Here is an 11,394-nt window from a genome sequence, read left to right as displayed (position 1 = left end):
CCACACGACCGAGCCTATGATTCGGCACTCGGTCCAACCCGACCGACACTACAAAGATCAGCGATCAAGAGCTAGGTAATGCACTTCTAAACATGACCAAACTCCCTAATCTAGCCTAATAAGAAAAAAACTCATGATAATCATATAAATAGACACAAATTTCAAGAATCAGATACATCAATATACAATGTTAAGGGTACCGAGTGCCGAATACTAAATTCTTACTTGAACGTCGGAGTGTCTTTTGCAGGTACCATCTAAGCCTGAATTTTGCAGAGACCGAGAGGTAAAGAGACGAAAGGAGAGCATGAAATTCGTTTGGAGAAGAAGGGAAAGTTGACCGACCGACCGAGAAGGAGTCCCAATAATTCTCTTTGTTCCAACTCCATTCGGGAATAAAATATATCTATAATGATCGTGGGTTGTGAATTGCCATAAGAATGATGAACTAAGGACATTGGTATACTAATAAGTGATGCGAACTCATTGTTTAATTTTTTATTGTTAACTTTTAATTTTTATTGTTTATTTATTTCCTAACTTTTACTTTACTCTAAAAAATAATTTGTTTTTCTAAGAAACATGTTTATGTATTTTTTTTTTCGTATAAAAATATTTTTTTATTATTTTATATTATTCTATAAAACCAATTTTTCATTATAACAAGTGCATAATGAATATATATATATATATATATATATATATAATTATATTATTACGATATAATAAATAGACCGAATTAAAATAAAATTCACATTAAAATAAAATATTGTAATTAAAACGCAAATACATTGATAAGTGGTCGGAATTATAATATGCTTTCTATTCTTTAGTAACCATATATAACATTTGCAGAAAAACTAGTAACCAAAGTTTCAGTAACACTGGAAAAGAGACTCTACTTGCACTTTAAGTGTAGAAATAATTTATTGATCAAGTAAAAAAAAACTAAAGCAATAAAAGATATTAAAAAAATTATGGTATTAATTAACCACAAGAATTTAGAAATGCAAGAAAAGAAGAGGAAAAAAGGAGTGTGCAACTGTCTTCTCTTTCATTTGGCTGATCAACCAGAAAGAAAAATAGGAGTATGGAAAAGTATCACGTAAATATAAATGGCTAATGTGATAGTATTTTTGTTAAATATTAAACTTTAGATTATCTAGTATATCAAAATTCTAAAATATTAAAATATTAAAATAATTGGAATCATACAAAAATAGCAGAACTAAAATCAATTTTTGACGTTTAAAAATATAAGTAAGCAAATTATAAACTTTTGAGTCAGACACCCATATAAGAAAACAAATATTTGCAAGGAAGCTTGGGTTTTGAGAGAAAGAAATGAGCATCCTTCTCTTTTACACAAGTGGTTCAACATTGAGTAAGAGTTGTTTATCATCATAATACTTTATAAAGAGAGAAAAAAAGTTAAACAAAAACAAGTTGTGGAATCTTTAAAATTGTCTTTCTCAGTAGCCATATTGACTTGAGATGAGTGGAGGAGAGGTTGCCACTTGCCATGCCCCATTATTTGGATTCCTTTTGTAAAACCATGATAACTTTCTACAACCATGTGCTTCTCACACAAGTTCATAGCAAAATATTCTTCTACAACTACTATAGTCAGGAATCAAGCAGACAATTAATCATGCTCTTTGATCTTTTAAGCATCAATTTCCTGTAATTAGTAGTTTAGGTATTCTCACTAACATTATAATTACTCTCAACTGATTAATCCTAGTTATTCATTAAAAAAAACTCCATGGACATGTTTACATGAATAACTCACATCATATATATGTCTTTGTTTTCCTTATGCATATCTTACTTTCAAAAAGACAATCTTATTTAAAGTACTGTCCAGATATATGCATATATTGATGAAAATTTATCCAAATCTTAATTTACTATGTTCTGAAAGAGTGAATAACTTCTTTCACTAAACCTAAGCTTAGTTGAAATGTGTTAAAATGTCAATCAAACTAAACTTATGTGCTTTTCTATTAATTTAGAGTGTGAAATATGGATAAATTTACATTGGAAGTATAAACATACACACAGATAAATCCAACAAACACTTACAAGACAAAAATCTAAGATTTTTCTTGGGATGTTACACTTTACAACAGCAAATTAATCATACTTCTCCCTCCACAAGTACACAAGAAAGAAGAGCCAGGAGGTGGCCAATGCAATGTCCCCAACAGCATGTCTAGGCCAGTCATGGGCAAGATCTTCAAGCTTCCTCCCAAAGTAGAATCTCCACACTGCCATAGATATGTGAAGAAACACGCACCCTTTGGCAAAGAAAGTTTGGAACTCCCAGTCCTTAACACATGCTACCATGAACACAAGGAACCCAATTGTGAACAACAGCAAGCCAGAGAAGGAATCTGAGGTTTGAATCAGTAACTGATCATATGGTGTTGACCCTTGAAGCTTGCTTGCAGTCTTTGGTCCATGCCCCAGCACACAAATCTCTTTGGAGTAAAACACCATCAGGGCCCCACAAGTCAAAGCTATTGCAGAATGCAGAACACATATTAGGAAAAAGCAAGAAGAACCCATTGCTCCAAATTCCAAAAACCTTACTTTTTTTCACACTCAATTCAGCTTCTTCCCCAGTAAAGGCAGTTGAAACTTCAAGCTCTAGTTACTTCACTTACCACAACTATAGTAATAGTAATAACAACAATAGAACCAAACCTGATTCCAGTTTGAAGCATGCTAACTTTTATGGAATCACCCTTTAGAATTTCAACCATAACAAACCAGAAGATACAATAGATCACGGCTTAGTCCACTCAACTTTTCAGACATAGTATCAAAAGGAAGCTGAAGTTCACCTTGATCACAATTTGTTGACAGATTTCAACTAACCAAGTTCAATTTGGAACATAAAGTGTGTTCATCTTCAGTGTAAAGGCTGAGAGGACTTACATAGAGAAGGAGAGAGGAATAGAGGAATTGAGTATACAAAGATCTGGATGAACCAAAGTTGATTGTTATGTTACCATAAAGGCCTCATAAATTGGATCCATATTTCATGCAGATATTGCCATGATTTTCTGGTAGCCTCCTTTCTTGTTTGTTCCACTAAGCAATTAATCGAATGCTTGGTGGGTCATAGAAATGGGTCTACATGAGATTATTCAGAAAATCTTGTCGTTATATTTGGCCTTTTCAAACTTGTAGGCCACATTTTGTATATTTGTCAAAATACTAAAGGGGCTTTCATGTGTAGACATCATTCATAATTTTGTGCTTATTTAATCTTAGGGATAAGTATGCCAGAAATCTATGATCTGCCACACGAATTCTAATTATCTTCTTTTGTTTTATTGTGTGTGTGGCCGTGTGTAGAAATTCTACTCCTATACATTTTTATATCTTTTATAATTGGGAGAAATAAAAATGAAAGACGTGTCGGAGAAAGATAAACAGGGGAAAAAATTAACAAAAAATTATAAAAATATACTGTGGGAGTAATTAATATAACTCTTGTATTCTCTTAAATTGTTCAAAAAAATATATATTTGTGAGAAATCGTTGTATATTCTTAGAATAGTTATCAATAATTACATAAAAAGGACAGTTATATGTAGATATTCTGATAAGATATGATCACCGTTAATTAAACTAACTTCGTACGGATATTTTCTCTCATTTTTTTTTCTTTAGAACATTGATTAGTTTTGAACGAAAGTAAAGATTTTGTTTCCCAATTCTAAACCTCTTTTATTAATCTTGTTAAAATTGAACGGAAGTTCACTCATTGGTAAGGAATTTTACAATTTTCAATTGATATTTAAAAATTATAGAATTGATTTATGGTTTAGGATTTAGAATTAATAATAAGATATTGAATGTAACATCTCTAAAATTGTTGTACCATTAGTTTAATATATAAATAAAGTTTACATTATCATACTATTATATAAATAAACTGACACAAGACACAAATTAATCATGAAGTTAAAAAGATTACATGCAAAACATATATAAAAAATAAATTTAAAAAATTTAAAATTAACTTAAAGAAAAATGAACAAAATTAATTTATTCTAATTAAATTTTTGATCGGACAGTTTTGTAGTATTCGTTATTAGAAATCTAATAGTGAACCCTGATGGTTAGTCTAATGAAATATGGGCTCAAAAAATTAGAGAGAAGGCACAGGAAGGAAAAAAAGAGAAAGTTTTAAAGAAATGGTGATAAAATCTAAAAAACTTATTTTTTTATTTATATGCATTTTTTACTTTAATAATAAAATATTCAAGTGTCATTTTAATTATATCACTTTCACTCTAAAGTTATTTCTGGGTCCTTATATTCTTCCCAACAAGAAAAATTTTCGTCCCCAAAAATTGACTTACCCAAAAAGAGATAGGGATAGGTTTCTCTCATTGTTTCTTCCATTTTATAAGTTGAATTACCAAACTTAGCATCCCACAACACTTTTATCATACTGATAGTCTTGCCTATGAGTTGTTTTCTTTGATGATCTTCAGTTCTAGTTGGTTTAGCCACAAAAGATAAGTTTTCATTGATTTGTACATCATCTACCTCCAACACATGATTATGATATAGTATGTCCTTCTTGAACTAGGATACATGAAATACATTATATAGGTTTGCTAAATGAGAAAGTTCGAATTTGATAACGTCCAACAAACTTAGGGGATAAATTCCTCAATTTGATAGCTCGTCTTACACCCTTAGTAGGTCCTACTTTCATGAATACATGGTCTTCTGCTGCAAACTCCAAAGGCTTTCTTCTCTTATATGCATAATATTTTTGCCTACTTTGAGAAGCTTTCATCCTCTCTTGAATTTGCTTCACCTTCTCAATGGTTTGCTTAAGTAACTTTGGTCCAACCAAGGGTGCCTCACCTCCTGATACCAGCATAAAGGAGTTCTGCACTTCCTCCCATACAAAGCTTCATATGATTCCATCCAAATACTAGCATGATAACTATTGTTATATGTAAACTCCACCTGAGGTGACATTTCATCCCAGCTACCCAAATGATCTAATATGCATGTTCTCAACAGATCTTTTAAAGATTGAAATATTCTCTCTGACTACCCATATGTTTAAGGATGATAAGCACAACTCATTCTCAACCTAGTTCCCAATGCATCTTGAAAAGTTTGCCAAAACCAAGAAGTAAATTTGGGATCTCTATCAAATACAATGTTGGAAAGTCTCACAATCTCCTTAATATACAATTGTGTCAACTTGGCCATAGATATTCTCAAACTAACTGGAAGGAATTGAGCACTCTTGTCATTTGGTCAACTATTACCCAAACTGCATCATGACCTCTTATCGGTCTTGGCAAAAGGTTATCAATCATCCATATAGTAATGTTATCACATTTCTACTCATGAATATCAATTGTTGTAGCAATCCACCAGACCTTTAATGCTTTACTTTTCCTTATTGACATGTTAAGCATGCACCAACATATTGAGCTATCTCTTTCATCTTGTCTGACCACCAAAAGAACTTCTTCAGATCTTGGTACATTTTATTCATACCTAGGTGTAAACCAAGTTGACTTTGATGACTCCCATCCAAGATCATTCTTTTCATATTTTCGCCTATAAGTATACATATTTTGCCCTTGAATCTCAACATCTCATCATATCATAAATTCTTTAGTCTAATATGTACCTAATAATTCAACAGTATGTTTCAGCTTAGGATTCTCTAACTTCTTTTTCTTAATCATTCCAAGGAAATCATTAGTTATGGTTAACTTACTACAACTAATATGATCAACATGACTTTTGCCCATAATTTCATATCTCTAAACTGCTCAATCAGCTTCTATTCTTCAATCATCATTGCTAACACTTGAACTGACTTTCTACATAGAGCATTTGCAACTACATTGGCTTTCCCTAAATGATACATCAAATGAAAATCATAATCCGTCAAAAACTCCATCCATCTTCTTTCTCATGTTCAACTCCTTTTTATCAAACTGATATTTCAGGCTTTTATTATCATTGAACACCTAAAACTGAGCTTCATACAAATAGTATCTCCATATCTTCAAAGCAAACACCCCAGTTGTCAACTTCAAGTCATGAGTAGGATAATTTCTCTCATGAACATTGAGTTGCCTTGAAGCATAGGCCACTGTTTTCTTCTCCTACATTAAAACACAATTAAATCTTTGATGTGAGGCATCACAAAAAATCTCAAAAGGTTTCCCTGTATAAGGAATCACTAACAATCGAGCACCGGTCAACCTTCTCTTCAATTATATGAAACTCTGCTTACACATGCTAGTCCAAGCAAAAGGATGATCCTTGCGAGTTAGTTGTGTCAAAGGTGCATTATCCTGGAAAAAAAATGTAATGAACCTTTGAAATAGCCAACTAAACCCACAAAACTCTTCTTCTTAGTAACTATCTTTGGGTTCCCAATGAAGCAATGCTTCCACCTTAACTGGATCCACTGAAATCTCCTGAGTTGATATCACACGTCCTAAGAAGTTCACTTCTTTAAATCAAAACTCACATTTAGATCACTTAGCATAAAAAAATTTCTCCTCAAAATCTCCAACATTGTCCTTAGATGTTCCTCATGAGTCCTTAAATATATAAGTATGTCATCTATAAAGACTATGACAAACTTATCCAAGAAAGGACAAAAAAATTATATTCATGTAATCCATGAATAGAGTTGGAGCCTTTGTCACTTCGAATGGCATCACCGCATATTCGTAGTGTCCATTTCTAAATCTAAAGGTTGTCTTCACCAAAATCTGATGGTACCTAGATCTCATATCAATATTTTAGAACATTGTTGCTCCATGTAATTGATCCATCAAATCATCAATCCTTGGTAGAGGATACTTGTTCTTGATTGTCATTTTATTTAATTGTTTGTAGTCCACACACACCTGAGACCCTCCATCTATCTTTATAACCAATGGCACTAGTGTTCCCCATAAATATATACTAGGTCCAGTAAATTGTTTCTCTAACAACTCCTCAACTTGTTTCTTCAGTGCAATCAACTCAACTAGACCCATTCTGTAAGGTGTCATTGATACTGATCAAATTCCAAACACTATATCAATGGAGAACTTTACTTATCTTTTAGGAGATAATCCTACAACTTCATCTAGAAACACATCCATAACTTCCCCCACTACTAATATATTTCTCATTCATTTTTTTTCATATGAGTTAAGATTACAAAATATCCTCCTCCCTTTTTTAACTCACTTCAAACATGTTGAGTAGACACCAACTTTAGTTTGGAAGCACTACCTTCTGTTGACCACAGTTCATGAGAATGTGATTGACAGATAGTCAATCCATCCCTAAAATAATATCCAACTCATCCACATACATACTTGACACAAAGGAGTGTGTTGATCCTGAATCATACAATGTTTTCATATTTCTATCAATTGTACAACATCCATCTTGCACTAAACCTTTACTTTTATCCAATAAATTTTTATGTTTGTTGCCTTTCAACAATTTTATTTACTTAACTATAATCCATGCACAATTTAAATATCTCATCTTTCTTCTTTACCAATATTATTGATCCTTATCATAATGACATACTTGACCTGGTAAACTATTTTCTCTATCAAATCTCCAATTTCCTTTAAAGTTTTATTGTTCAACTAGAGTCATCTTGATGGGGGATCATCCTTGCTAAATCTACCATCTTTCTCAACTAAGAGCAAAGATCAAACTTAGAGAATACAAGAAGAAAATGTCTACCTTAGCTTGTATAAAATTGTAAATAATAGAATAGTATTCTGGGCCTTGTATTTTGGGCCAAGTTAGTGTAGGTTTTGGGCCTTGAAAGGCTAAATAGAAAGCATCCACATGGCACCACTTCAAAGCCTCCAAATAGGCTCCATGTGTCTCTCTTACAAAGGTCACTTTTCATGCTTCTCCACTCCTTGGGCGCTACACTGCAAATGCTTTTTCAACCTCCTTTTTGCCACATGTCAACTTGTTAATGGAGGGTTTTTTAAGACATGATTGTCACATGCCAACTCACCAATCGAGAGTTTTTAAGGTGTCACATGTCACTCCATGAATGGAGAGTTTTTTAGAGCTCTAATAGTAACTTTTGTTCTATAAGTAGAGAGCTTCTCTCTTGTAATTTCTACACTTGATTGATATATGAATTTGTGTTTCTGAATTTCTCAACACATTTCTCCAAGTCTCTCTTCTATGATGCTCATTTTCATTTTAGAATCTCAAAGAAGTTAGCCTAACTTCATTGACCTTTGCACTAAGAAAACTCACACCCAAATCCATAAACCTTCATAGCCATTCGATGGTTCCTCCACAAATTTACAATTCTTTCGCTGCCTTCCATCAATTCCACCTAAAAATCAATAAGAATTGTGATGGAAGACCATCCACCAACATACATATAGGCCCCTTGAATTGAGATATGACTAGAAGAAAAGAGAAAGGAGGCACTAGCTAGTAGACTCTTCTTATGTGCTCCATTATTTTTCTAGAAATACAAATGTATAAAGAGTACAATACACAAAGTATAAGTATTTTCTAGAAGGCAATTGTACCGACCAGTCCTCGAGCGTAGTTTAACCGCTAGTAATGGTGGGCTCGCATAAGGTGGGTCCCACGAGTGGCGTGGGCCAGTGTCTCGCGAGGCACGTGAGCCAAGGTGCCGAAGAGTGGCCAGACACCGATCACTAGGATATACTGAAGTGTCCTCAGCAATATCATGAGGTCGATGAGAAGTCGGACATCAGTGACTCGAACAGCAGAGCTGGCCACGAGTGGTGGATCCCATACCACACACCAGTTATCAGTTAGGGAGAAGCCTAGGTCACGAGAGTCCATGTGTGTGGTGTGGATGACGCGTTCAGGCATAACACAAGTAAAGAGCCACTGGAAAAGATACGACCTATAAGGGCCACGTTCCAGGGGTGAAACTGCACGCATGGCACGTGAGCAGCTAGGGCACTCCCAGGACGGGTAACCCCAGAGACCAGGTGCACGAGGTGGTACCCAGGTGGTCATCCCGTCAGAGGTTGCACTCCAGTAAAGGAGCCTCACGCACTAGATTGCCCTAAGAATGGGTAATAGCAACGCTAGGGCCCACCCTCAGAAAGCCTATTTTGGGTAACGGAAATAGTGGAAACCCTAGACTATATAAAGGGTAGTAACAAACCTAGTAAGGTACGCTATTCATTTGCGTCGCTTCACACACACAGTTTACACAGAGCTTTTACGCTTAACAGTTTTGGTGTTTCCTAGCCCTAAGATTGACTTGAGCATCGCAGTGCAAACAGCCTCTAGGGCGCCCCTTGTCTTTGTGATTTCAGGTGTTTGATTGAAAGAAAGGCACGAACGAAGGCACAGAGAATCGGGCGTGGGAGTATCGTGAGACGTACGAAGGCCCTCGAGTCAACCGGCAGGAACATTTAGGGTCCATCGTGGGGCACGATCTAAAACATTGTCCCACCATCAAGAACAAGAAAGATTAAGAAAGATGAGGAATACGAGGCAAGGATCTGTTGCACCAAACGGGGGCGAAAGCCTCACCCTGCAACATATTATGGAAACGATGCAGGCCCTCCAAGAAGAAGTGGTTGCGTCAAGAGCGAATTAAGAATGCACCCAGGATGATTTGGCTGCGTCGCGAGCAACAAACGAAGAACTACCCGATTGAATGAGGAATTTCGCAAGGATCTGCAAAATCAGGCAGGGGAACGTGAGATGGAAGATCAAGAACCTGCGACGCCACCCAGGGAATTCCTGATGCCGTTCTCGCAAGTGATCATGGATGCGGTGATACCAGCCACGTTCGTAGGGCCCAAAGTCACCTTCACCGGTATGGAGGACCTAGAGGCTCATCTCACGGCTTTCCATACGCAAATGATGTTGGTTGGAGGCTCTGACGTGGTGCGATGCAAGCTGTTCATGAGCACATTGGTGGGAACAACGATGGATTGGTTCATCAGCCTCCCTGATGGCCACGTGACATCGTTCCCACAACTCACTAAGTTGTTCAGAGAACAGTACATCGCGAATCGGGATCCCCCGTCCATCTCTTACGATCTTTTTTACGTAAGGCAGTATCAAGGAGAGTCCCTGGAGGAGTTCCTCAACTGTTTTGGAGCACAGGTGGTGAGGCTGAACATTAAGGATGAAACGATGATGGTGCATGCGTTTAGAAAGGGCATCGTGCCAGGACCTTTCAGCGAATCACTCATCAGGAACCACCCCAAAACTGTCGTCGAGATAAGGCGTCGTGCGGTGGCTCACATTGCAGCAGAGGGAGAAGTTAATGAGAAGCGCACGTGCGTTGTTCCCGCGCCCACATGCACCAGGTCGACCTCAACCCCTAAGGGTACATGAGGCAACGACAAAGAAGAAGACCCCGGCAAAGCACAGCCCTACCAACCTAGGAAACACCAAACCAGGGGGTGTGCAAGGGGGAACGTGCCACCAAGGCACAATTTCATGGTATAATTAAAGGACCTCATCGCTATCCCCAACATAGCAGAGAGACTGTAGATACCTGCCAAGACCAACAAGAAGCTGGAGCCCAACAAGAACGCCTGGTGTGAGTTCTACCAAGCGTTCGGCCACCCCATTCGCAACTGTTTGGCGCTGGGTCACCAGCTAGACGAATTGGTGAAGAACGAATTCTTGAGGGATTACTTGCAGGAAACACAAGATGTTGCGGACGTGGCGGTGACAGGGGGCGACCAGGGGCATGAAATCCCCGTGCATGGTGAAATCCACACCATTTCGGCAGGTTTTTCAGGAGGAGGGTGCACCGAGCGAAAGAAGTATGCACGGGCAGTGATGTCGGTAGAAGCACAAAGGGCAGACGATGCCCTTAATGTTGACCTTGTCTTCACCAAGGCCGACCTTCGAGATGTCATCCCCCACGACAATGATCTGGTAGTGATCTCAGTAGTAACCGCTGGGAGGAAGGTGCATCATGTACTGGTGGATCAAGGAAGCTCGGTGGACGTGATGTTCTGGACGACTTTCAACAAGCTGCAGTTGTCCCTTGACATGTTAATGCCTTATACTGGCTGCATGTACGGTTTCACGGAAGACCAGATGGAGGTGCGTGGGCACTTAAAGCTGAGGACCACCTTCACAGATGGTACCGCATCTCGTACGGAGAACATCAGCTACCTCGTCGTCAATGCCCCCTCCGCTTATAACATACTACTAGGTAGACCTACGTTGAACAGGCTGGGGGCGGTATCGTCGACAAGGCACATAAAGATGAAGTTGTCTGACTTGGGGGGAAAGGTGATTACCATCAAGTCATATCAGAAGGAGGCCAAGAGATGTTACGAGAACGGCCTCAAAACGAAGAGAGGGGTGTTCATGGTCACTACA

General features: G+C 37.3%; 1 protein-coding gene across 1 annotated transcript; it reads right to left on the bottom strand.

Annotated features, from left to right (window-relative positions):
* Positions 1 to 1,976: 1,976 nt before the first annotated feature.
* On the bottom strand, positions 1,977 to 2,967 carry LOC137835273 (uncharacterized). Its single transcript, XM_068643705.2, has one exon. The coding sequence runs from the start codon at positions 2,569 to 2,571 to the stop codon at positions 2,137 to 2,139; it is 435 nt and encodes a 144-aa protein (XP_068499806.1). The 5' UTR covers positions 2,572 to 2,967; the 3' UTR covers positions 1,977 to 2,136.
* Between the last annotated feature and the right edge of the window lie 8,427 nt (positions 2,968 to 11,394).

This window comes from Phaseolus vulgaris, chromosome 5 (assembly GCF_051622355.1).
Source record: "Phaseolus vulgaris cultivar YP4 chromosome 5, ASM5162235v1, whole genome shotgun sequence".
Lineage (NCBI taxonomy): Eukaryota > Viridiplantae > Streptophyta > Magnoliopsida > Fabales > Fabaceae > Phaseolus > Phaseolus vulgaris.
The sequence above is the reverse complement of the archived record's forward strand: the minus strand, read 5'-3'. Positions and strand labels throughout refer to the sequence as shown.